The sequence below is a fragment of the Hoplias malabaricus genome, chromosome 4 (assembly GCF_029633855.1).
Source record: "Hoplias malabaricus isolate fHopMal1 chromosome 4, fHopMal1.hap1, whole genome shotgun sequence".
Lineage (NCBI taxonomy): Eukaryota > Metazoa > Chordata > Actinopteri > Characiformes > Erythrinidae > Hoplias > Hoplias malabaricus.
Window position 1 is genome coordinate 17,612,483 of NC_089803.1, and position 27,663 is coordinate 17,640,145.

The window sequence follows — 27,663 nt, forward strand, 5'->3', positions numbered from 1 at the left end:
AGGGAAATCTAGAAACAGGAGCCGGAAGAGAGGGAGGCATTTGGGAAAAACAAGGCGCCGTAACTGACGACAAGCTCAGAGCTCTGTGTTCTATTTCTGGATCTTTTGAGCATCATAAAGTCACTGCTGTTCATTTGTCCTCCACTTGTGTGGCCCTCAAGCCAAATAATTTGCCTTTTATTCTCTCTCTCTCTCTCTCTCTCTCTCTATCTCTATCTCTGTAGAGCACGCTCGTGCTCGCCGAAAGAGCTTTGCCACAGTGAGGCAGAGAAGCATGGAAACCCCGCCCACTGCTCCTCCCCAGACATTCCGCCAATCCGTGAGTAGCCCTGTCTCTAACCCCGCCTCTACCCCATCACCGCACCCTCTGACCACACTCAACCCCAACCACTGCTCCTCACAAAAACTAAACACTCCCACCTCTAACCCTTCCACTTCATTCATCATCAGTCACCCCAGTCCTTGCCCAAAAACCCCGTCCCAGACATTGTCAGTCACTCAGAAAAACCCAGTCTCTTACCTCTTTCCCAACACTAGACTCCGCCCACTGCTCCTCCTCTGACATACAGCCCACACTGTGCTTCAGGTCTGGTTCGATGTCGAAGCTGAGAAAGACATCACACCTGAACTGAGCACGTTCCAGTTAAACATTCAGAGAATTGCTGCATTCAGTGGTGTTGGTTTTATGTGAAAAACGAGTTTCCCACCAGGAGGCACCACGCAGACACTTGGAAATTTTCAGTGTAGCACCAACAGCCCGAGTTGTGACATAAACACTGTTTTCAGCACGGCGCAAAAGTCCATCAGCTGTAAAACATCAAATAATAATGTACAATTTTGAGCTCATTCTAAGAGTAATGTCGTTTTTAAACACAACAAACACGTATGTTTTACTATATTGTCCGTAGAAACTGTAAAATCAACATGACATGACAAAACATCTTGAGAACATCCAAGTTTTTTTAAACTTCCCACAAAATCACATGAACGCAACCAAGTCTGTGGGACCTCGGAGGAAACCGCCACCTAACTTGCACTTGAAACCAGCATATGGCCCCGTTAGCTTGTTCCAGGTTAGCATTGTTAGCGATAGCGATTGATAACAACATGTTTTACGCATTAAAACACCATGGAAACATGTCCCCTTCACAGCAGGTGGGCATTACAGTGTGTATGACTGCTTTAATGACACACAAATAGATAGTAGCACTAATCCGCTTGTTAAGTCATGACGTTATCGACCTTGTGAAACGTCACGCCTGGGTCTTCTGGCGAATTACTATGAAGAACAAAAAACAGACCAGCACCAAATGTAGCTACTTTCTTTAAAAACCTTAGCTATTTTTATATGAGATAATCGATAGCACAACTCATTAGAACACCAGGACTGACCATGAGCGGTCTCTTTTCGTCTACCTCCAGATACAGAGCGACAGCTCTCTCTTCATGGTTCCCCCGGTTCCCAAAGACAGAGCTGCAGCAGCTCTCTCTCCCAGAGGCGGAGCACAGTCAGTCCGCACGGCAGATCACACAGATCAGCATGAGCTGTGAATGAGCAAACAGTGTTGCCAAAGACACGTTTGCTTAATTTTACATGTAATTTATTCCTTTTAATGAACCCCTGAACCAAAATAACATAATTGATTGAGATATTCAGCTTCATTCAAACTATAAACATATGCCTTATGAATGTACGAGATGGGACCAAAGACTGGACTGGACTCGGAAATGGCAAAATGTCACACGTGGCGTCACACGTAATAAGTGGATAAACTGTAAAATACCACTGCTTTTACACACTGTTGACATATGGGCAGCCACCTTGGATTCCGAACTCAGGGCTGGTGAGGCTACCCCAACTTTCCAAGCAGGAAATTCAACATGTGGGGGCGTTCCAGTTCAGATGTCCTACTTGGAACTCTGAAAATCCAACATCAGATTTCACCTGGAGTGCAGCATAAACTTGCCCCCGCCCACTTCCCCTGACGCCATCTTAAGGGCCGTTACAGTACTATGTTAACTGACGTGAAGTGTGGTAAATGAGACCTCAGAGCAAGGGAACGAGTCGACACTGACGTCCTTCTCTCCACTTCAGCAGAACATTGCGACGTGACACTGTTTCCATAGCAACGTGAGAAACCTAACAAGGTTACGTTATAAACATTAAAAACTCACACTCCATGCTCAGCTTATGTGATCACTCTTTGACAGAGCAGAATGGCCAGATGTCAACATTTGGACCACAGAACATATACCATAACCTACGTTAAGCCTGGCTCATGAGATTTGGCCCATATCTGGCTCCTACAACAGTTGCCGGTGCCATAAGTGTAAAATGTATCTGTTATCTGGGAAAGCAAACGTAATGTGCAAAACGCCAAAGGACTCAGTTCGGTGGGAGGCATGTCTGTGTTTCTTCTCAAGGGCGAGTGTGTTCTGACTGAAAACCCAGCTCCTCATGGCCCCCTCTTCCCCTCGTACTGTGAGAGGTCACTGGTGTTTAGTGGAAGTATGCAAAGGCAAGTGAAAATCAAATTTGAATGCAGCTTCAGTCTCTGAGTAATCCCATCCCTCTTCCCCCATCACCACACCCAACCCCACCCACTGCTCCTCCCCAGATGTTCCATCAGACCTTGAGTAACCCTAGCTGTCTATATCATTATACAACCCTCTTTCTTTCTCTCTGTCTGTCTGTCTCATAAAAAACTATTGTTTTTGGGTTATTTTTAGGTGCCTGATATTTTATTCAGATTCAGATTAAGGCTCATGACAATCCATTTCTAGTTTAACCTGTGTTTCTGTTACATGTTGTTCCTGCTGGTCACCTGCTGTGTTATTCCATCCTGAGCAGAAGTAATGCTCATGTTTTTCCTAAATCCATGCACTGAATTTGCATCCTCAATTCCTGTGGGCTATATCCCCACCCACTCCCTGTGCAAAACTACCACTGCCACTTTAAGGCGAGACACATGTAAAGTTTTACTGGACCCAGTTTACATTTTACAAGACGTCTACACAGTCAATCAGCCAAGAAATGTTTGGTTTCTTAATTTCCCCACTAGTCCCCATATATTATGCAATATATCGATGCATGTGTAAATTGTCCTTGTGTGTGTGTGTGTAAGTGTATGTATGAGAGAGAGAGAGAGAGAGAGAGAGAGAGAGAGAGAGAGAGAGAGAGACTGTAAATAGGTGTAACTTTCTACAGGTGTGTGTGTGAGTGACTGGGTGAGTGTGTGAAACTGTCTACAGGTGTGAGTGACTGGGTGAATGTGTGTAACTGTCTACAGGTGTGAGTGTGTGAGTGACTGGGTGAGTGTGTGAAACTGTCTACAGGTGTGTGTGTGTGAGTGACTGGGTGAGTGTGTGTAACTGTCTACAGGTGTGAGTGTGTGAGTGACTGGGTGAGTGTGTGAAACTGTCTACAGGTGTGAGTGTGTGAGTGACTGGGTGAGTGTGTGAAACTGTTCACAGCTGTGAGTGTGTGAGTGACTGGGTGAGTGTGTGAAACTGTCCACAGGTGTGTGTGTGTGAAACTGTCCAAAGGTGTTTGTGTGTGTCTGTGAGTGACTAGGTGAGTGTGTGAAACAGTACACTGGTGTGAGTGTGTGAGTGACTGGGTGAGTGTGTGAAACTGTCCACAGGTGTGAGTGTGTGAGTGACTGGGTGAGTGTTTGAAACTGTCCACAGGTGTGAGTGTGTGAGTGACTGGGTGAGTGTGTGAAACTGTCCACAGGTGTGAGTGTGTGAGTGACCGGGTGAGTGTGTGAAACTGTCTAAAGGTGTGAGTGTGTGAGTGACTGGGTGAGTGTGTGAAACTGTCAACAGGTGTGAGTGTGTGAGTCACTGGGTGAGTGTGTGAAACTGTCCACAGGTGTGTGTGTGAGTGTGTGAGTGACTGAGTGAGTGTGTGAAACTGTCCAAAGGTGTGAGTGTGTGAGTGACTGGGTGAGTGTGTGAAACTGTCCACAGGTGTGAGTGTGTGAGTGACTGGGTGAGTGTGTGAAACTGTCCACAGGTATGAGGTTGTGAGTGAATGGGTGAGTGTGTGAAACTGTCCACTGGTATGAGTTTGTGAGTGACTGGGTGAGTGTGTGAAACTGTCCACAGGTGTGTGTGAGTGACTGGGTGAGTGTGTGAAACTGTTCACAGCTGTGAGTGTGTGAGTGACTGGGTGAGTGTGTGAAACTGTCCACAGGTGTGTGTGTGTGAAACTGTCCAAAGGTGTTTGTGTGTGTCTGTGAGTGACTAGGTGAGTGTGTGAAACAGTACACTGGTGTGAGTGTGTGAGTGACTGGGTGAGTGTGTGAAACTGTCCACAGGTGTGAGTGTGTGAGTGACTGGGTGAGTGTTTGAAACTGTCCACAGGTGTGAGTGTGTGAGTGACTGGGTGAGTGTGTGAAACTGTACACAGGTGTGAGTGTGTGAGTGACTGGGTGAGTGTGTGAAACTGTCTAAAGGTGTGAGTGTGTGAGTGACTGGGTGAGTGTGTGAAACTGTCAACAGGTGTGAGTGTGTGAGTCACTGGGTGAGTGTGTGAAACTGTCCACAGGTGTGTGTGTGAGTGTGTGAGTGACTGAGTGAGTGTGTGAAACTGTCCAAAGGTGTGAGTGTGTGAGTGACTGGGTGAGTGTGTGAAACTGTCCACAGGTGTGAGTGTGTGAGTGACTGGGTGAGTGTGTGAAACTGTCCACAGGTATGAGGTTGTGAGTGAATGGGTGAGTGTGTGAAACTGTCCACTGGTATGAGTTTGTGAGTGACTGGGTGAGTGTGTGAAACTGTCCACAGGTGTGTGTGAGTGACTGGGTGAGTGTGTGAAACTGTCCACAGGTGTGAGTTTGTGAGTGACTGGGTGAGTGACTAGGTGAGTGTGTGAAACTGTCCACAAGTGTGAGTGTGTGAGTGACTGGGTGAGTGTGTGAAACTGCCCAAATGTGTGAGTGTGTGAGTGACCGGGTGAGTGTGTGAAACTGTCCACAGGTGTGAGTTTGTGAGTGACTGTGTGAGTGACTGGGTGAGTGTGTGTAACTGTCTACAGGTGTGAGTGTGTGAGTCACTGGGTGAGTGTGTGAAACTGTCTACAGATGTGAGTGTGTGAGTGACTGGGTGAGTGTGTGTAACTGTCTACAGGTGTGAGTGTGTGAGTGACTGGGTGAGTGCCTAGGTGAGTGTGTGAAACTGTCCACAGGTGTGAGTGTGTGAGTGACTGGGTGAGAGTTTGAAACTGTCCACAGGTGTGAGTGTGTGAGTGACTGAGTGAGTGTGTGAAACTGTCCACAGGTGTGAGTGTGTGAGTGACTGGGTGAGTGTGTGTAACTGTCTACAGGTGTGAGTGTGTGAGTGACTGGGTGAGTGTGTGAAACTGTCCAAAGTTGTTTGTGTGTGTCTGTGAGTGACTAGGTGAGTGTTTGAAACAGTACACTGGTGTGAGTGTGTGAGTGACTGGGTGAGTGTGTGAAACTGTCTACAGGTGTGTGTGTGTGAGTGACTGGGTGAGTGTGTGTAACTGTCTACAGGTGTGAGTGTGTGAGTGACTGGGTGAGTGTGTGAAACTGTTCACAGCTGTGAGTGTGTGAGTGACTGGGTGAGTGTGTGAAACTGTCCACAGGTGTGTGTGTGTGAAACTGTCCAAAGGTGTTTGTGTGTGTCTGTGAGTGACTAGGTGAGTGTGTGAAACAGTACACTGGTGTGAGTGTGAGAGTGACTGGGTGAGTGTGTGAAACTGTCCACAGGTGTGAGTCTGTGAGTGACTGGGTGAGTGTTTGAAACTGTCCACAGGTGTGAGTGTGTGAGTGACTGGGTGAGTGTGTGAAACTGTCCACAGGTGTGTGTGTGTGAAACTGTCCAAAGGTGTTTGTGTGTGTCTGTGAGTGACTAGGTGAGTGTGTGAAACAGTATACTGGTGTGAGTGTGTGAGTGACTGGGTGAGTGTGTGAAACTGTCCACAGGTGTGAGTGTGTGAGTGACTGGGTGAGTGTTTGAAACTGTCCACAGGTGTGAGTGTGTGAGTGACTGGGTGAGTGTGTGAAACTGTCCACAGGTGTGAGTGTGTGAGTGACCGGGTGAGTGTGTGAAACTGTACACAGGTGTGAGTGTGTGAGTGACTGGGTGAGTGTGTGAAACTGTCTAAAGGTGTGAGTGTGTGAGTGACTGGGTGAGTGTGTGAAACTGTCAACAGGTGTGAGTGTGTGAGTCACTGGGTGAGTGTGTGAAACTGTCCACAGGTGTGTGTGTGAGTGTGTGAGTGACTGAGTGAGTGTGTGAAACTGTCCAAAGGTGTGAGTGTGTGAGTGACTGGGTGAGTGTGTGAAACTGTCCACAGGTGTGAGTGTGTGAGTGACTGGGTGAGTGTGTGAAACTGTCCACAGGTATGAGGTTGTGAGTGACTGGGTGAGTGTGTGAAACTGTCCACTGGTATGAGTTTGTGAGTGACTGGGTGAGTGTGTGAAACTGTCCACAGGTGTGAGTGTGTGAGTGACTGTGTGAGTGTGTGAAACTGTCCACAAGTGTGAGTTTGTGAGTGACTGGATGAGTGACTAGGTGAGTGTGTGAAACTGTCCACAGGTGTGAGTGTGTGAGTGACTGGGTGAGTGTGTGAAACTGTCTACAGGTGTGAGTGTGTGAGTGACTGGGTGAGTGTTTGAAACTGTCCACAGGTGTGAGTGTGTGAGTGACTGGGTGAGTGTGTGAAACTGCCCACATGTGTGAGTGTGTGAGTGACCGGGTGAGTGTGTGAAACTGTCCACAGGTGTGAGTTTGTGAGTGACTGGGTGAGTGACTGGGTGAGTGTGTGAAACTGTCCACATGTGTGAGTGTGTGAGTGACTGGGTGAGTGTGTGAAACTGTCCACAGGTGTGAGTGTGTGAGTGACTGGGTGAGTGTTTGAAACTGTCCACAGGTGTGAGCGTGTGAGTGACTGAGTGAGTGTGTGAAACTGTCCACAGGTGTGAGTGTGTGAGTGACTGAGTGAGTGTGTGAAACTGTCCAAAGGTGTGAGTGTGTGAGTGACTGGGTGAGTGTGTGAAACTGTCCACAGGTGTGAGTGTGTGAGTGACTGGGTGAGTGTGTGAAACTGTCCACAGGTATGAGTTTGTGAGTGACTGGGTGAGTGTGTGAAACTGTCCACAGGTATGAGTTTATGAGTGACTGGGTGAGTGTGTGAAACTGTCCACAGGTGTGAGTGTGTGAGTGACTGGGTGAATGTGTGAAACTGTCCACAGGTGTGAGTTTGTGAGTGACTGGGTGAGTGTGTGAAACTGTCCACAGGTGTGAGTTTGTGAGTGACTGGGTGAGTGACTAGGTGAGTGTTTGAAACTGTCCACAGGTGTGAGTGTGTGAGTGACTGAGTGAGTGTGTGAAACTGTCCACAGGTGTGAGTGTGTGAGTGACTGGGTGAGTGTGTGAAACTGCCCACGTGTGAGTGTGTGAGTGACCGGGTGAGTGTGTGAAACTGTCCACAGGTGTGAGTTTGTGAGTGACTGGGTGAGTGACTGGGTGAGTGTGTGAAACTGTCCACAGGTGTGAGTGTGTGAGTGACTGAGTGAGTGTGTGAAACTGTCCACAGGTGTGAGTGTGTGAGTGACTGGGTGAGTGTGTGAAACTGCCCACGTGTGAGTGTGTGAGTGACCGGGTGAGTGTGTGAAACTGTCCACAGGTGTGAGTTTGTGAGTGACTGGGTGAGTGTGTGAAACTGTCCACAGGTGTGAGTGTGTGAGTGACTGGGTGAGTGTTTGAAACTGTCCACATGTGTGTGTGTGAGAGTGACTGGGTGAGTGTGTGAAACTGTCCACAGGTGTGAGTGTGTGAGTGACTGGGTGAGTGTGTGAAACTGTCAACATGTGTGAGTGTGTGAGTGACTGGGTGAGTGTGTGAAACTGTCCACATGTTTGAGTGTGTGAGTGACTGGGTGAGTGTTTGAAACTGTCCACAGGTGTGAGTGTGTGAGTGACTGAGTGAGTGTGTGAAACTGTCCACAAGTGTGAGTTTGTGAGTGACTGGGTGAGTGTGTGAAACTGTCCACATGTGTGAGTGTGTGAGTGACTGGGTCAGTGTGTGAAACTGCCTACATGTGTGAGTGACCGGGTGAGTGTGTGAAACTGTCCACAGGTGTGAGTTTGTGAGTGACAGGGTGAGTGTTTGAAACTGACCAGAGGTGTGAGAGTGTGAGTGACTGGGTGAGTGTGTGAAACTGTCCACAGGTGTGAGTGTGTGAGTGACTGGGTGAGTGTTTGAAACTGTCCACAGGTGTGAGTGACTGAGTGAAACTGTCCACAGGTGTGAGTGTGTGAGTGACTGGGTGAGTGTGTGAAACTGTCCACCTTTTACAAAAAATACAGAGATTATACTGATATCTGAGATCATTTTCCCTCAGCTATAATCGTGATATTCAATTTTCATTCCGTTTCATATCAGTTCAGTACGAATAATCTAACATCGGCCCTGGACAACGATAATGTTAATGAAGCTGAGTGCAATCAAATCCCAACAAAAATGGTTCAATGTCTAGTTGATCTAGTCTGTTACTGCAGCAGCGGGGTGAGAAAATCCCTTTAAACCCCCTTGATTTCCCCTGATGGGTGGGTTTTGGCTGATTGATTGTATGTGAGGGTTATATAAGGTTTATTTGAACCTGATTCATTGTGCTGGAGAAGGGGAGGTGCTGAAGTGAACAGTGCTCCAGTCCTGCAGGCTGTCATCCTCACAGCTTTATCAAGGTTTCACAGACTGTTCCACCTTTTAATATCTGCCGGGACGGAGTAAGTGGTGTGTGATGCGTTCCTGGTGGACTTTGGTCCTCCATCTGTCTCGGTTTTGAAAAAGACGCACACAATGTAATGAGGTCAGCGCTGAACTCTCAGAGCAACTTTTCTGGCTCCCGTTTGGGAAGAGTTGTGTTTTGTCGAGTGCGGTCACTGTTTTCACTGAGATGAGTTAATTATAGCAGACGCTGACACCATGCTGGAGTGAGGCTGAGGGAAATGAGAGGAGAGCAGGTGCCTTTTGAACAGGCACATCCAAACCAGAGAGAGAGAGAGAGAGAGAGAGAGAGAGAGAGAGAGAGAGAGGGAGACAGAAAGATAAGAAAAAAGCAGAGAGAGGGAAAGTGAAGAGAGGGAGAGAGAGATAGATTGGAAGTGAGATAGCAAGAGAAAGATAAAAAAGGAGAGAGAGAGAGTAAGAGAGAATGAGGAGAGGAAAATAAGGAGAGAATGTTTGAGAGAGATGAAGAAGTGTGAGAGAAAAGTTGAGAGAGAGACAGGGAAAGATCAAGAAAAAGAGAGAAAGAGAAATAACCAGGAGAGGCAGATAGGGAGAGAGAGATAGTGGGAGTGACAGAAGTGTGGGAGAGATACAAAAAGAGAGAGGTAGTAAGAATGGAAGAGAAAGTATAGAATAAGGAGAGACAGAGTGAAGGTAGAGAGACCGAGGCAAAGACACAGCAAAAGAATTGGGAAAGATGAAAGGAAGAGAGAGAGGTAGAAAGACAAAGAAAAGTGGATTAAGAGGGGGAGAAAAAGAGAGAGGAGAGAATAGAGGGAGGGAAGAAAGAATGAAAGGCACGGAAGTTAGAGAGAAGAGAAAGAGAGATGCAGAGAAATAGAGAAAGAGGGTAGAAAGACAAAGAGGCAGAAACGAGAAAGACATGGAGAGAGGTAGGAGGAGGGAAAGAGAATGACAGAGAGAGGATGGAGGGGGGTGGAAAGAGAGACATGGAGAAAGAGGGAGCGAGAGCGTAGGCAGTATCTCGGTATGACTCACAGAGCCAGAAACAGCATCAGTGATTGGCTACAGCTCCAGTGCTACCTGCTGGTCATTTGTGGTAAAATATGGCTCCTTCCAAACTGACGTCTCCAAGTACATTCAAGTACTTCCAAGTACAGCACACACTTCAGTTACAGTAGAGCTCCAGTGCCAGTTACCTGAAGAGCAAAAACAGCGCTGGACTAATTCTGTTCACAGACAACTGCATTTAGCCCACGGCTGGCAAACTCACTCCAGCTAACAGGCCTCGTTACACTAGGTCCAAAATGGCTGCATGAATTGGCAGCTCTTAAGTATAAAACAACAATAAGTGATTTAGGTCCGTCGCTGTTACACTGAAGGGGGTTGGTTGGTGCTGAGGGTAGTGTCCCTGCCACACAGCTCCGGGTTCCTGGGTTTAGATCCATACCTCCGGTCCCTGTGTCCCTGAACAGATTGTTTACATGGGGCGAATGTTGAAACGTTATATGTGCGTTCCCATTGCCACAGGTGTATACAATCAAACACTTAGCCGTGCAGTCTGCCTCTACAAACATTTATGAAAGAATGGGTTCTGTAGTAGGACGTCACTGTTGAAATAGTACGGAGTCAGTGTGTGAAATATCTTCCCACCTAGATATTCAATGATCCACTGTAAGTGTTGTAATTTAAATTTGCAAGCATTTAGGGACCACAGCAACTCGGTGAGTAAAAGTCACCAATGATCTGACTGCAAAGGTGGAGGCAACTGCAGAGCCCCAAACCTTCTGTTACAGCTGTAAAGGGGGAATCAACCCTGTATTAAATCCTGTGCATTTAGAATGGGATTGTCATTAAATGTGTGAAATTGTCCACAGGTGTGTGTGTGTGTGAAATTGTCCACAGGTGTGAGTGACTGGGTGAGTGTGTCAAATTGTCCACAGGTGTGAGTGACTGGGTGAGTGTGTGAAATTGTCCACAAGTGTGAGTGACTGGGTGAGTGTGTGAAATTGTCCACAGGTGTGAGTGACTGGGTGAGTGTGTGAAATTGTCCACAGGTGTGAGTGACTGGGTGAGTGTGTCAGATTGTCCACAGGTGTGAGTGTGTGAAATTGTCCACAGGTGTGAGTGACTGAGTGAGTGTGTGAAATTGTCCACAGGTGTGAGTGTGTGAAATTGCCCACAGGTGTGAGTGACTGGGTGAGTGTGTGAAATTGTCCACAGGTGTGAGTGTGTGAAATTGTCCACAGGTGTGAGTGACTGGGTGAGTGTGTGAAATTGTCCACAGGTGTGAGTGACTGGGTGAGTGTGTGAAATTGTCCACAGGTGTGAGTGTGTGAAATTGTCCACAGGTGTGAGTGACTGGGTGAGTGTGTGAAATTGTCCACATGTGTGAGTGACTGGGTGAGTGTGTGAAACTGTCCACAGGTGTGAGTGACTGGGTGAGTGTGTGAAATTGTCCACAAGTGTGAGTGACTGGGTGAGTGTGTGAAATTGTCCACAAGTGTGAGTGACTGGGTGAGTGTGTGAAATTGTCCACAGGTGTGAGTGACTGGGTGAGTGTGTGAAACTGTCCACAGGTGTATGTGACTGAGTGAGTGTGTGAAATTGTCCACAGGTGTGAGTGACTGGGTGAGTGTGTGAAATTGTCCACAGGCGTGAGTGACTGGGTGAGTGTGTGAAACTGTCCACAGGTGTGAGTGACTGGGTGAGTGTGTTAAAATGTCAACAGGTGTGAGTGACTGGGTGAATGTGTGAAATTGTCCACAGGTGTGAGTGACTGGGTGAGTGTGTGAAATTGTCCACAAGTGTGAGTGACTGGGTGAGTGTATGAAATTGTCAACAGGTGTGAGTGACTGGCTGAGTGTGTGAAACTGTCCACAGGTGTGAGTGACTGGGTGAGTGTGTGAAATTGTCCACAGGTGTGAGTGACTGGGTGAGTGTGTGAAATTGTCCACAGGTGTGAGTGACTGGGTGAGTGTGTGAAATTGTCCACAGGTGTGAGTGACTGGGTGAGTGTGTGAAATTGTCCACAGGTGTGAGTGACTGAGTGAGTGTGTGAAATTGTCCACAAGTGTGTGACTGAGTGAGTGTGTGAAATTGTCCACAGGTGTGAATGACTGGGTGAGTGTGTCAAATTGTCCACAGGTGTGAGTGTGTGAAATTGTCCACAGGTGTGAGTGTGTGAAATTGTCCACAGGTGTGAGTGACTGGGTGAGTGTGTGAAATTGTCCACAGGTGTGAGTGACTGGGTGAGTGTGTGAAATTGTCCATAGGTGTGAGTGTGTGAAATTGTCCACAGGTGTGAGTGACTGGGTGAGTGTGTGAAATTGTCCACAGGTGTGAGTGACTGAGTGAGTGTGTGAAATTGTCCACAGGTGTGAGTGACTGGGTGAGTGTGTGAAATTGTCCACAGGTGTGAGTGTGTGAAATTGTCCACAGGTGTGAGTGACTGGGTGAGTGTGTCAAATTATCCACAGGTGTGAGTGACTGGGTGAGTGTGTCAAATTGTCCACAGGTGTGTGTGTGTGAAATTGTCCACAGGTGTGAGTGACTGAGTGAGTGTGTGAAATTGTCCACAGGTGTGAGTGACTGGGTGAGTGTGTCAAATTGTCCACAGGTGTGAGTGTGTCAAATTGTCCACAGGTGTGAGTGACTGAGTGAGTGTGTGAAATTGTCCACAGGTGTGAGTGTGTCAAATTGTCCACAGGTGTGAGTAACTGGGTGAGTGTGTCAAATTGTCCACAGGTGTGAGTGTGTCAAATTGTCCACAGGTGTGAGTGACTGGGTGAGTGTGTCAAATTATCCACAGGTGTGAGTGACTGGGTGAGTGTGTCAAATTGTCCACAGGTGTGAGTGTGTGAAATTGTCCACAGGTGTGAGTGACTGAGTGAGTGTGTGAAATTGTCCACAGTCCAGTGTTGTTCTGATGTCTGTTCCTTAAAATGACAGAATAGAATATAATAGAAGGTTTTTGTCATTGTACTAGTTCAAACGAAATTGACAATGAGCCGTTCTGTGCACAGCAGTGAGGAGCAAGGAGCAGAAGCTCTGTTTTTTTTTTCATTTTTGCTCAGTTTTCTTTCTTCTCTGTTCTTGTTCTCTCCATTTTTTCCTCAGTGCTCTTTAGTTTGATTTGCTTCATTTAACCTCATCTTTGTGCCCTCACATATAAGTGGTTCCAGCTCTGTGATTGGAGAGATTCAGTCGAGGGGGTGGGGCATTACTAAAGTCTCTGCACTCTCTGCAGGGAGCAGTGCAAAATTAGAACGAGTTGTTTCATCCCATCCCATCCCATGTTTTCAGACATACACAGCCCAAAGGACACTGACTGGATTGTCTTGTTTCAGTGTGTGGGTTATTAGGTTCCAGATCCTCAAAGTAACAAGTGGCTTTTTCATATGCCCCAGCCCTTCCCACCCAACCCCCCTGCTCACCCCCACGCACACACACACCTTCATAGGCTTCTTCACCTGGAGTGAAAGTGAGGGTGTTATCCAATGATGTGTGTGATATTGATGGTAATTTCCGTGTGCCACTCTGAAGTCGTTTGGGCCCAGCAGTGAGCCACGTTTGGTTTGGTCCCTTGTCAGTGAAGTGATTTGTTTGCTTACTGTTTACTTTTATGCTGTTATTGTTTCTTGTGTGTGTGTGTGTGTGTGTGTGTTGATGTCTTGTTGAGAATAATGAGTGTATTTCCCTCTTTTGTCCCATGTTTTGTAACATGGCGTGGTTGAACCCCTGAGAGACTCAGAGGCTTAAATTAGCTTGGCTTGTTTTCTTTGGCTTTTGATTATTAAACTGCATGATTTTATGCAACACAATCAAACACTGCCCTGGTCGTCTCTCTCTCTCTCTCTCTCTCTCTCTCTCAGCATACCTCTGAGCTGCTTGTCTTACTCAGATTTGTCCCTCTGTCTGTCTGTCTGTCAGAGCTTTCTTAGCCGCCGTCTGAAAAGCTCAATTAAGCGAGCGAAGAGCCAGCCCAAACTCGATCGTACCGGAAGCTTCCGCCACATGATCCTCCCACGATTCCGCAGTGCTGACCAGGAGAGGTAAACAATGTACACTTCCACGGTGTTTGATGTTTGCACTTTAAAGAGTTACTCCAAATATATTCCATTTCAAAACTGCGCACACAGTTCTTACAATCACCATAGTCAAGAATGAAATTAAAACGGTACACTCAGGAGCAGCTGCACAGGAGCCTCAGGCAGGCTGTGAAAACACCCAAAACATTTTGGATGAGGTGGAGTGGCTTGTATTATCCAGAACAAACTCCTCACAACAGCATCGAGTGTAAAGCTTTTCCAGAAAAGCAGAGGCTGTTCAACTGTTCTTTTTTCACATTTTCTCACAGAGAGGGACCTTTGTATCTCTTCTGTCAGTGTGATGTGTGCTCGCGTTCACAGCTGCCCTCTACTGAAGTCCGTAACTGTGCGGTTTGACTGACCTGTGTCAGACCTCACCCTCTGAGCTCTACAGCACTGAGTCACAGATAGGACTGTGTTGGGGAAACACAATGCCTCATCCACAACAAAGCACATGCAGTGCTGTTATTCATTGGCTTGATTAGATATAGCCTGTATTACTGTCATAAATACTGTAATAAATATACTATAACTGCATGTAAAATGTATTTGATTCTATAAATTTACAAAAGATTCTGCAAAATCTTGAATAGCGTGTAGGCTTATAAAGTCCGTTAAAATCTAACATTATCTCTGTTCAGCTTCTCATGGCTTCAGGCTGCTTTGTTTGTGTTAGATATTGTGTGTACCTGGCAACCCAGGGGGCACATCTCAAAGAGAATAAACTGCTGTTATCAGAGGCACCAGTGCTTCAACTTAGTTTCCTCAATCTATAATGACACACCCTGGTCAATTTATGATTGCGTACAGTAAAATATATTACAGATTGCCCCTTTTAAGTTTTCTAAAGTTCATTAACGCACCTCCAACTCATTCCAGAGCTGTGGGATAGATTTATTTTCTTTATTTTGTAATATATTTTTTCTTCTTTCTCTCTTTCTTCCACTCACTTTCCTCTGCCCCCTCACTGTGTCCTACATTTTGTAATCTCTCTCTCTCTCTCTCTCTCTCTCTCTCTCTCTCTCTACCTGTCTCCCCTCTCTTTTACCTCCACACACACTCTGTAGAACGCGCCTGATGCAGAGCTTTAAGGAGTCTCACTCCCATGAGTCTTTGCTGTCGCCGAGCAGCGCTGCCGAGGCGCTGGACCTCACACTGGACGAGGATGCCATCATCAAACCCGTCCACTCCAGCATCCTCGGCCAGGAGTACTGCTTTGAGGTTTGTGTTTGTTTGTGTGTGTGTGTGTGTGTGTGTGTGTGTGTGTGTGTGTGTGAGTTAATAAGAAGCAAAACAGAATCTGTCCATGTATTTTGCAAATACAGTATTAATATATAGCTGCTGAACTATTTAAAATTGTTCATTAATTTAACTTCTACGTCCAGTAAAAATGTTATATAATTCATTATCTTAAAACACATTTGCTGCCGTTGTTTCACTGTTATGTCCCATGTTTAATAATTTGTTTAAGAAATTGTTTAATTTGTCTCACACTATAAGAATATTTTAATAATCTAATGTGATTTTTCAGCTTTATCGTAGGGTGTCCGGACGTCCTCTTTTACCCGGACATGTCCTCTTTTTTAGACTTAAAAAAATGACGGGCGGAATTTCACAAACGTCCGGGATTTTGTTTTTCTAGAGTTTACATAGAACTTCGAGATGTTTCGTTCTCAAACTAGTCCCGCCCTCCCCTACTCCGATTGGTTCGCTTAAATGAGAAGGGGGCGTGGTGAAGTAGCTTAAAATCTTCTGATTGGACGGTCTGACTGTAGAGCTACCGTTATTGGTCGATAACGTTCTCTGTAAACATTTAATTGGTCAGTCTGCACGTCAGTAGTCCTTGTTTATGTCAGGCAAGGTTCTCGGATGGATTAAAAAAGTAATTCCCATGTTTTGTGTAGCAAATAAAGGACCTAAAAGCACACACAGGTTCAGCTAAGCACACAACGGAGTTGTTAAATTGGAAGTGACAGACTCCATTGGCTGCCGCGCTGAACGATGGACAGCGAACACTGGCTGCTGATTGGCTAAATCAAAGTGACGACCAATGAGAAGCGCGTTTAGGAGTCATGGCGTCATCAGCTCCGCCCTCCGGCCGTTTAAGTTTTAACGGTCTCACACCAAAAATACGGAATAAAACGAGTCCTGTATCGGTTCAAATGAGTCCACGGACTTTAGAGTTCAGATACGCTTCGGTTGTCAACCCTAACGTCCCTCGCGCTCCAGCTCTGAAACCGACTCCTGGGAACGTACTTTTGTGCGGAAAAGTCAGAAAGGAGAGTGTGTCCGCGCACGTCCACACACACACACACAGGGATTTAGCTCGGATTGACTGAGAGGGCCCTGGTAAGACACTGATCATCTGCACGTGTGTGTGTGTGTGTTTGTGTGTGTGACCTTCAGGTAACAACAGCCTCGGGCACAAAGTGTTTTGCCTGCCGCTCGGCTGCGGAGAGAGACAAGTGGATAGAGAACCTGCAGAGAGCTGTTAAACCCAACAAGGTGAGAAACACACCTGGGAAGCAGGGTCTGTCTGTTTAGCTACATAACTCAAGCCCATCCAATAGGAAAAGAGCTGAGGGAGCTTCCTATTGGTCAGTCCTCAGCTTTGGGCTTAAAGGAACACTAGGTAAGATTTGGGGTTTGTGTTCCTGGTGCTCCCTCTATTGAATTTTTTTTTATAGCACTGTATTGAAACTAATGGGGCCATGGGAGAGGGTTTCCTACCCTCCTACCCTCCTCCAAAAGTTACATGGTGCAGTTTCTGCAGTGCTGAGCCCGGAGTAGCAATGACAGATGCACTGTTATCCCTGTTACATATCATTGAAACATCACAATGATTTTGAAGCTGTAATTTTAGGGTGAAACTATTACGTAGTGTTATTTTAAATTATATAACTCCTGCTTTGTGGATCCCCCTGATCACTTCAGTAAAAAACTCAAAATATTTTCAGCATAATCATGTTTTTAGGTTACTTTGTGTATAATTATTTATGTTTGCTGTTTATATGCGCACACAATATTTTGGTTGTGTTTTTTTTTTTTTTTTTTAATTTATATTTATTTTGTACAAAATCAGAGTCTTGGTAAGTTACTGTTGTTTACAAAATAAGCAAATGTTTACGAGTTTTTTTGTTGTTGTTACTTTCTTCTGAATGTTTAAAACTATAGTTACATTTCTAGTAAAATAACACTTTTTTAATAAATAAAACCATTTAATACATTCATTCATTCATTATCTGTAAGTGCTTATCCAATTCAGAGTCGCGGTGGGTCCAGAGTCTACCTGGAATCATTGGGCGCAAGGCGGGAATACACCCTGGAGGGGGCGCCAGTCCTTCACAGGGCAACACACACACACACACACATTCACTCACACACTCCACCTATCAACGTGTATTTTTGGACTGTGGGAGGAAACCGGAGCACCCGGAGGAAACTCACGCAGACACAGGGAGAACACACCACACTCCTCACAGACAGTCACCCGGAGGAAACCCACGCGGACACAGGGAGAACACACCACACTCCTCACAGACAGTCACCCGGAGGAAACCCACACGGACACAGGGAGAACACACCACACTCCTCACAGACAGTCACCCGGAGGAAACCCACGCAGACACAGGGAGAACACACCACACTCCTCACAGATAGTCACTTGGAGCGGGAATCGAACCCACAACCTCCAGGTCCCTGGAGCTGTGTGACTGCGACACTACCTGCTGCTCCACGGTGCCGCCCCCATTGAATACAATTAATAAATATTAAATATATTATTAATATTATAATTAGCTTTATTTTGTTGCAATAATGTGTTCTTGAAATATCGTGATACCATTTTAGGGCTGTATCGTCCACCCCTACTCTCTAGAGCTAATCATACCACAGCTAATGTTTACGTGGCTGGTCCATACTGGTTAAAAAATAAAAAACTGTGTAAACAAAGAGCAGTACATAAACATACAGCAGGATGAATGAAGAGTTAGAGTTGTAATGAGTGTACAGTTGTCTTTTACGCCTTGTTGTGAGTGTGTTTAGAGCTGTGTTAATAGAGTACAGTGAGAGGCAGGTGAACTGTGAGTAGTTAAAGCCAAGACTCAGAGGTCAGTTGGTGGCATGAAGGTGAGACGCTCAGTCTCCACGAGAGATGAGCAGGAATCTTGAGGTAAAACCAATGGCCTGATTCACACAGTATCACAGTATCACCTTTTGGGCTGAAGGTTATAGGGTTTTTGAGGTATAGGGTGCAGTATGGGTTCGTCAAGTTCGTCAACGTGTCAAACACGTTCTGACATTGTATAATAATGTACGTATAATGTCAGTTTGTGCTTCACAGCGTCTTTTTTATTAGTTTATTTATTTTAGACTGGGTTCAGTCTAGTTTTAGAGGGTGCAGTGAGTTGAGATACACAGTGTTAGCCAATTTAAAGTCTGTATTTTAATCATGACATTTCCTGCCATACAGAATATTCAGAGGAACACACTGAGGAAATGTTTTAACAGAGTTACGGCAACAACCAGCCTTAAAAATGCATCACGTTTAAGTGCTATTAGCACATTAACATCGGCAGCCCTAATCGTTTCCTCTTTTTTAGTACACTTTTAGCCATCTGCTGTTCTTAAAGAACATCTGGAACCAGCACAGCTGCACTGCAAAATTTTGTGCAATGAACCTGATCAAATTCAACAGCAGAGCTCAGCTGTAAGCACTGTGCCTCTGTAATCCCTACGACTTACTAATACTGAGTGACTAGCTTCGGTTCATTGCTTGTGGATCATGAGTCCCTCACTGGGGCTGATTTAGATTTTGTGAAGCAGCAGGTGGAGTATTTGTTGTCGTATGACAGTTTGCCTGGTCTTCACCTACAGTGAGGATAATCAAGGCTGTTAGACTGACAGGGACATTGCTCAGAGCTGTGGCCTTCCAGAATACCAGACAAATGATGGCGAAATGTCAGACCGCAATTCCAGGTCTGTCCAGGAGACGGACAGATGCTTTTCAGACCAAATGTCAGGATGGTAGTTTGTGCAGATGACAGTCAGATGTCTGCTAGCTGCTTGTTTCTGCATGTGAAGTTAGCTTAAGTATTTGACAATACATTTCCAACACCTTGAAATAACACAAACGCAGAGACGGTGTTGCCTATGTTTTACTGATAAGAAGTACAAAGTGAACAAGCTGAGAAAATAGACAATAACAAGACAAGAAGGAGCGCCTGTGAATTTCAGGCTTGCTGAAAATCATTTGCTGGCTTTCACAAATCTCTGATAAGACACGTAATCCACTGGGACTAACACATTGTTAAATAAATGATGGCGTTCAGCCCCTCTCTCCCTCCCAGTAAATCAAGCATCAACTTATTGAAACACAGAAGGCAACTTCAGATTTTGGTCTCTTGCTCATCCAAAATGTTTCCTGATATCAAGGGAATCTACACAGAGTTTGTCGCACTTTTGCTGCATTAACAGCATCTAATCTCCTGGGGAGGCTTTATAACAGTCATTTAACATTAACATGACCTCCTCTTTCAACTCCATTTGCAAAAGTGAGGGACACTTTCTAAAAAATGCAACAAAAAATGAAATTTGTAGAAAAATAAAATTCACAAATTCAATTATTTGTTAAATATAAACTAATTTAGGAGTCAGCCACACACTCACAATAATAGTAATAATAATAAAAAATATATAATAATAATATTAATAGTAATTGGGGGCACGGTGGTGCAGCAGGTAGTTGTCGCAGTCACGCAGCTCCAGGGACCTGGAGATTGTGGGTTCGATTCCCGCTCCGGGTGACAGGAGTGTGGTGTGTTCTCCCTGTGTCTGCGTGGGTTTCCTCCGGGTGACTGTCTGTGAGGAGTGTGGTGTGTTCTCCCTGTGTCTGTGTGGGTTTCCTCCAGGTGACTGTCTGTGAGGAGTGTGGTGTGTTCTCCCTGTGTCTGCGTGGGTTTCCTCCAGGTGACTGTCTGTGAGGAGTGTGGTGTGTTCTCCCTGTGTCTGTGTGGGTTTCCTCCGGGTGACTGTCTGTGAGGAGTGTGGTGTGTTCTCCCTGTGTCTGCGTGGGTTTCCTCCGGGTGACTGTCTGTGAGGAGTGTGGTGTGTTCTCTCTGTGTCTGCGTGGGTTTCCTCCGGGTGCTCCGGTTTCTTCCCACGGTCCAAAAAACACACGTTGGTAGGTGGATTGGCGACTCAAAGTCAGTAGGTGTGAATGTGTGAGTGTACGTCGCCCTGTAAAAGACTGGCACCACCTCCAGGGTGTTCCTGCCTTGTGCCCCATGATTCCGGGTAGGCTCCGGACCCATGGTGACCCTGAACTGGATAAGGGTTACAGACAATTAATGAATGAATGAATGAATAATAAAAAAACCTGGGACAGTGTGGTGTTTACCACTGGGTCACATTAGCTTTTCTTTTAATTAAACATTTTAATAATCACATTTTGTCTGTTTATTAAAAGAGCATACTGCTTGTGAACGCTATGTTGTACCCACCTCCTTTGACACAGATGCCACGGTATTTATATATTTACTTTCAACTCCATTGTTGTTGCAGGATAACAGTCGGCGTGTGGACAATGTTCTCAAGCTCTGGATCATCGAGGCGCGGGACCTCCCGCCTAAAAAGCGCTACTACTGCGAGCTGTGTCTGGACGACATGCTGTACGCACGCACCACCAGCAAACCTCGCACTGACACCGTGTTCTGGGGCGAGCACTTTGAGTTCAACAACCTCCCCGCCATCCGCAGCCTCCGTCTGCACCTCTACAAGGAGACGGACAAGAAGAGACGCAAGGTCAGAGCGCCAACACCACTGCGGCTTAGCCACGGTCTGAGGACCTCATAGGATTTATCTCAAGATTTTTAGAACATTTAACTTTTTACAAACCCAGTATCAGAAAAAAAGTTGCCACAGTGTGTGCAATGTAATGAATGCAAGTAAAGCATAGAGCAGTGCTGAGATAGACCACTTTGACCTGTATTTATATAAAAAGAGTACAAAAACAAGGTATTTAAAGCCACTAGACAGTCATTTTCCTACGTTTTTTTCTAACCATGATCTCTGTGTTAAGTGCCCCAGACATGGTTCATTTCAGCAAGTGTATATATTCCATCTGGAGCACTGAGCTGCCACTCAAAAAAATGTACATTTTGAATTTGAGATTTTAGGTTTATTTCATATTTTAAAGGCTAAGCACCACTTAATGGACCTCCATGAATATTTCACATTATCTTAGTTACTGACATATAGAAGTATGAATTAAAATGAAAATAGCAGCTTAATTTGCTTTAAAACTGACAATTTTATTAAATTGACGGAAAAACCCGAGCTCGCTACGGAAATTCTTGAACGCAACCGTGACGTCACTAGTGGAGCAGCTGAACAGCTGAACAACGCCGCGGTAAAACACCGTTATGACTGACTGTTATGACAGTATCTAGCTAAATAACCAACATTATTCATGACAATAGCCTAGCAATAAGCTAAACTCAAATTTAGAGGTACCGTTATTCTTGTAAATGTGATCGAAGTCAAACTCGAATTCATCCGACACTATAAACCTCCGTAATGCAGCTACGTAGCCGAGTATAATCTGAGACACCAAGTTTAGCAAGTCAAGCTAACGTTAACTAACACCAACTAAAACAGGCGAAGTGAGTGTCCTCACCCTGTTTACCTCCATGTTACAGAGGCTCTTGAACACCTTTCGTTGGTGTCCTTACATGCCCATATTGTTGGAAAAGCGCCAGTGAAATGAGCTACAGATAACGGAGTGAGCGGAGGGTCCTTTCCAAAGTGCCCGTTTAAAGTTGACAGATTTAGTCCATTTTCTGGATATTTTAGGATCTTTGGGCCATTTGTGCCCAGATGTCCCACTGTACATTGAATGATTGCAGCCAAAAACAACACACCTTTTCGTCATTTTGCATTAAATTAAGTGCAGCTTCTAGAGTTGTTGTCCACATTCTACGTCACAGGCAAGACGCCTATTAGAGTTTCCCAACACTTTTAAGGTCTTTTAAACCTTATTCCTTGAATTAGTAAGAAATAACATGTTTTCTGACTATCAATAAACACAAGTTAGGAACTCAAATCCCACTGTGTTTATTTGTTTGACACTTTCATAGAGCTGCTGCTTAGCCTTTAAACCTTTTTTGGATTTTGCTTGGATCATTCTTGGATGTGACACACCTTCGCAGCTCAGAGCAGCAGCAGATAGCAGTTTTTGGAGGATTTAACTACTGTTAAAAAGATTAACTGTATAAATAAATATTGAATACATCTCTGGGGTAATTCTTATTCTATGCCATGTCTTTAAAATAAACGTGCTTATTGTATACACATGAAAACAAATGATTCTGGGAAACTGTAGGAATACAATAATGAAGGGCCGGTACATGTTCAGTGACTGGAGAAAGCATTCAGTCCCTAAACAATTACTGTGTTTGTGTAAAAGAGAAAGTGATGTAACACAGTGGTAAACATGTCCCAACTGTTTTTTTAAACATGTTGCAGACTTGGTATTAATGTGTACTTGGGACCGTTAATTTAAAAAAGAAAAAAAAAATGTGACAGTTTTAAAAATGTAATGTTGTGTGTTTGGAATTAAACACTAATCACTGCTTTCTGTTTTTACTAGCATTGCACATACTGTCCCAAGTTTTTTGGAAATGAGGTTTGTATCATTTTGCGATTGTTGTAATAATATTAGAAGATTAATTGACATAGCTCTAAGTAAAAAAAAAAAAAAGACATCTGTCAGTGGCACAAGAAAGAAGTAAATGTCTGAAGTAAATCAGTCTTATAGTATTCTTACAACAATCTCAGAATGAGAAACCTTAGATGTTTTACTTAGATTCAGTTTGTTTCTTATGTATATTTGTCTTGTTCCTAAAACCTGTGTGCGTTTTGTACAGGAGAAGAGCACATACCTGGGCTTGGTCAGCATTCCCATCTCCAGCATCACCGGCCGGCAGTTTGTGGAGCAGTGGTACCCGGTCATCCAGCCCAGTGTCCTCGCCAAGGGTGGAGGAGTGGGCAGCGGCAAGGTCATTAACGCTTCACTGCGGCTCAAATCGCGCTACCAGACCATGAGCATCCTGCCCATGGAGCTGTATAAGGAGTTTGCGGAGTATGTGACGAATAACTACCGCACGCTGTGCGCCGTGTTGGAGCCACTGCTGAGTGTCAAGAGCAAGGAAGAAGTGGCCTGCGCCTTGGTGCACATTCTGCAGAGCACCGGCAAGGCCAAGGTCAGTGCCTTTAGGGTTAAAGCCTGGGTGAATAGCTACAGACAAGGAGACTAGTTCTGTTCACATGAGCATGCTTTTTATATATGAGACTTTGTACTATACAGCTTGTCATCCACAGTTACAATTACACACTGCAGTCCACCTTTTGCTCAGCATTCTTTATTAGCTCCATTTCACAATAGTTTTAAATCAGGACCAACACAAACTATTATTTCTCCAAGCTGCAGTGACACTGACTAGTGGCGGTGTGTAAGTGTGTGTTGTGCTGGTACAAGTGGATCAGACACAGCAGTGGTCCTGGAGTTTTTAAACAGTGTGTCCACTCACGGAACATTCTGTGGTTCATCAGTGGACACAGGGTGCCATCAGCCGGACATTTTCTCCATTCTCAGTCCAGCAGGGACACTGAGGGGTTTAAAATCTAGCAGCACTGCTGTGTCTGATCCACTTGTACCAGTACACACTAACACACCACCACCACGTCAGTGTCACTGCAGCGCTGAGAATGATATACCAGTCAATCGTACCTGATCTGTGATGGTCCTGTGAAGGTCTTAACCATTGAAAAACAAAGTGAAAGTGGGAAAACAAGGTATACAAAGCAACTGATGGACTACAGTCTGCAATTATAGAACTACAAAGTGCAACTATACAGACAGTGGAGCTGAGAGAACGTGGTGTATTTAGTGAAAGAATGGGAGTGTAAGAGATTTAAAATAAGAATGACTTCTAAAAGAGCCTTTTCTTTTGCAGGATTTTCTGTCAGACATGGCGTTGAGCGAGGTGGATCGCTTTATAGACCGAGAGCATCTGATTTTCAGGGAGAACACACTGGCCACCAAAGCCATAGAGGAGTACCTCAAACTTGTTGGACACCGCTACCTTAAAGACACCATTGGTAAGTTCACGTGGTCAAGATGATCATGAGATCACTGCGTACATTTATGGATGTTGCTGCTGCTGATGGTGATGATGATAAAGGTGATGGTGATAAAGTCTCTCCTGTGTCTAGGTGAGTTTATTCGTGCATTGTACGAGTCGGAGGAGAACTGCGAGGTGGACCCCATGCGCACTCCGCCCTCCATGCTCCCCGACCATCAAGCCAACCTGCGCATGTGCTGCGAACTTGCACTCTGCAAGATCATCAACTCCCATTGGTCAGTTCCTTCCTCTGATTCCTCATCCCTGCAATACACTAGTAGCCCAGAGGAACCAAAAGAACACTGCTCAGTTTTTTTTGTATGTGTGGTACCTTTATGACGGGCTTTAACACAAAGCAGAAATCTAGGTCTGTTTCTTTTATAAACAAGCTTATGAACAGGTTAACCCTATAATAATTATAATAATACTAATAATAATAAGGTACACTTATATAGGATGTTTCACATACCCAAGGACACTTTGATGGGGGAAAACTGTGCCCAAAACTGTTTACTATTTACTAAATAGTGCAATATCTTAGGGTTCTGCCATTTATTATTAGTGTCTGAAAACATAGTGGTAAATTTTTAATGCACTCAAACAATCCCACAATACACTGCAAAAAAAAAACGTAGTGTACAAGCCATGTACACTAGAGGATAGTGGATAAAAACAATACATAAAAAAATCTCACGAGATAGTGTACGAAATCGTTTACTACCCACATGAATTCAGTTCACTATAATAGTGCACTCTATAGTGAGTAATATAAGGAATAGTGATATTCCTAAAATGCACCACTATAAGTCACATACCAACGATGTATCCTAGCGTATATCAGATACCCATAATGAACTACGATGTCGGGTAAATACCCACAAGTGGTAGGGTCTGAAAAAAAAAGATCTACCTCCTGAATTCATATGATAAACTATCATAGTGCACTATATAGTGAGACATTTCAAACACTACAGGTGCTCCATTACACCAAGGAAATCACAGGATAGTTTGGTCTTACCCAAGGAAAACCCCCCACCTATGTGATATTAGCTTGGGCTATGGCTTTTATGCAGAGAGCTCTGCAGGAACTGCAGCACCCGGACTCCACAGGGTGCTGAGGCGATCCGCACACCAGGCAGACAATATTAATCAGTAACAGGCAAACACTCGTGCATGGCCTCAGTTGACATGGCTTTCGTGTAGCAAATAGAGTCTTTGACAGCCAGCTCACAGGCCATCTGCTTCAGCTCCAACCTTGCAGTGACAGCCATAACTGAAGGCTGTCCGGAGGCTGGTGCCACTCTTGACCCCTGCTGGGACCTAAGATTCTTCCTGAATGGGAGCTTCCATTGTGAGTTCTTCCGGGAGGCACCAAAGCAGAGCATAAACATGATCTGGAGGTCCAGCAGTTTTTTTTTTTGTTTTTTTTGCTGGGCACATGCTCCAACAGTGACAGTTTACCTAATACAGCTTTGGCCAAATATGGAGAAACGTAGGTGCCATCGGATCATGTGTGGGAGGTTCTTGCATGCATCTGGTGGGTTTCCTCCACATGCTCTGGTTTCGTCCCACAGTCCAAACACACGTTTGTATGTGGTTTTGTCCACTAGTGTGTGAGAATGAGTGGGTGAAACTGCCCATGGATGAGCGTGACTTAGTGACTGGGTGAGTGTGTCAAATTATCCACTGGTTCCCAGGGTGTGGTCCTGCCTGGTGCCCATGATCCCAGGTAGACTTTGTGCCCACTGTGACCCTGATCAGGATGAAGTGGTTACAGAAGATGATTGAATGACTAAATAAACAGACTGTTTGAGGTATTACCGACAATGTTAAGGAGCTTAAATTGGACTAATCAAGTCTAGAGCCATAACGTTGACCAGGTTCTTAGGCAGTCTCAGTTCATGAAGTTATCCTGAAGGGAATCCTTGACAGCTTGCAGGATTGGAGGAAAGTTTGACTAGCACAAGAATGCAATCCATTAATGTGGTCTTTTTCTGAGTGCTTGCACTTGTTGCTTGAGAAATGCCAGGTGGAATAGAGGGACTCCTCTAAGGGAAGTAAATAGAAAGGACAAATGAAAATTCACTTGCCAGCCGACAATGGTTGGATTCTGTCATGGAAACTAGTGCTCTTGCTACGAGCGTTAGGCTTCAAAGTAGGGCTGGGCAGTTAATCAAAAATGAATTGAAATTGACTTTCAGAACAGCTAATCGTTGTAATTTTGCCTGTATAGACTTTTCTTTTAATTTTGTTCATCCCTTTTTTTTTTAAATATAATTCTGTTAATATGCCCCTCTGTGTGTTCATGTACTGTCCCCTTAAACCACATTACAGCACATGTAGTTACATGATTGTATTGTGTATTACACTTACTACATTGTTATTTCTAGGTATCAACACTATGCCCAAGCGAATTTGGACCCTAACCTCTGTGTACTTGCTAGGATACACGTTTTCTCTGAACACTAAGCGCTTTTGTGAGTCGCTCTGCTAAATGCTGTATATGTAAACGATTCTGCCACATGGTAACAGCATGGAGGAGAGCCTAAACACTGAGGCCAACTGAGCAACTCGAGTAGCATGTACCAAAGAAAAATGCTCTGTCGTCAGTTGGAAAAAATTAGATTTTGGTGAAGACCACAATACTTGAGCATATTTACAGATCAAATCAAATAAATTACTTTACACAGCGCTTTTTTTACACAACTGATGTCACAATGCAGCTTTACATAATTAGTATCAATACAGATCATTTGAATCAAAGCCCAATGCGAGCAAGCTGAAGTTATTGTTCAGTTAATTGTGATATTGATTTGCGGTCATGTCGTCCAGCTCTATTTCAAAGATATTAGTACTGTTTCCTTCACATTGTTCATGCAAGCAGGGACTGTTCACCCTGGGACAACAGGATGATGCTTTAGTGCTTAAAATCCAGGGAATACGTTGTCTTCCAATGCTTTGTTCTTCATCAGCGTTTAGTTATTCCTTCCTTAATCGTCCTCTTTCCTCTCCCTCTGCAGTGTGTTCCCACGGGAGCTGAAGGAAGTGTTTGCCTCGTGGCGTGTGCGTTGTGCTGAACGAGGTCGTGAGGACATTGCGGACCGGCTTATCAGTTCCTCGCTGTTCCTGCGCTTCCTGTGCCCAGCCATCATGTCGCCATCGCTGTTTAACCTGACGCAGGAGTACCCATCCGAGCGCACGTCCCGCACCCTCACGCTCATCGCCAAGGTGGTGCAGAGCCTGGCCAGCTTCTCCAAGTCAGTCACTAGAGTCCACCGTCATCCAGGCCCAACCCATACCCATCATCCAGGCCCCCAACATAATGCCCATCTAGATTCAAACAGTAATCTTGAGGCTCCACTGCCATTCGCCAAACATTCCCAAACAAGTCCCACCATCGAGTCCCAAACCATTATCACAGACGTCTACAGTCTTTCCGCATTTTGCCATCTGGGCCAGACATTTTCAACATTCCTGTTCAATCCATGCTTACCATCGAGACATGAGCCTTACAGAGTACACTTCTGCTGTTAAGACAACTTGGCTGACCCATACTCAATAGAAGCAGGGTTCATTTTGGCAAATGTGTTTAGTTTTAGTCTTTGTCTTTTGACTAAAATACGTATTAGTTTTAGTCTCACTTCAGTCATTTTATTATTAGTCGATTTAGT

At 45.0% G+C, this 27,663-nt stretch overlaps 1 protein-coding gene across 5 annotated transcripts in view; it reads left to right on the plus strand.

Moving 5' to 3' along the window:
* syngap1a (synaptic Ras GTPase activating protein 1a) overlaps positions 1–27,663 on the plus strand; it is a 149,724-nt gene that overhangs the window by 97,550 nt on the left and 24,511 nt on the right. For all 5 annotated transcript variants that reach the window (XR_010802260.1, XR_010802261.1, XM_066669242.1 and 2 more), the window contains 9 exons: positions 225–319; positions 13,654–13,775; positions 14,879–15,032; positions 16,218–16,316; positions 20,373–20,612; positions 22,736–23,071; positions 23,825–23,969; positions 24,084–24,228; positions 27,013–27,249. Coding sequence is in view for 3 of the 5 variants with exons in the window: in XM_066669242.1 (XP_066525339.1) it covers positions 225–319; positions 13,654–13,775; positions 14,879–15,032; positions 16,218–16,316; positions 20,373–20,612; positions 22,736–23,071; positions 23,825–23,969; positions 24,084–24,228; positions 27,013–27,249 (1,573 nt within the window). In the remaining 2 variants the exon portion in view is untranslated. The remainder of the gene's footprint in view (positions 1–224; positions 320–13,653; positions 13,776–14,878; positions 15,033–16,217; positions 16,317–20,372; positions 20,613–22,735; positions 23,072–23,824; positions 23,970–24,083; positions 24,229–27,012; positions 27,250–27,663) is intronic.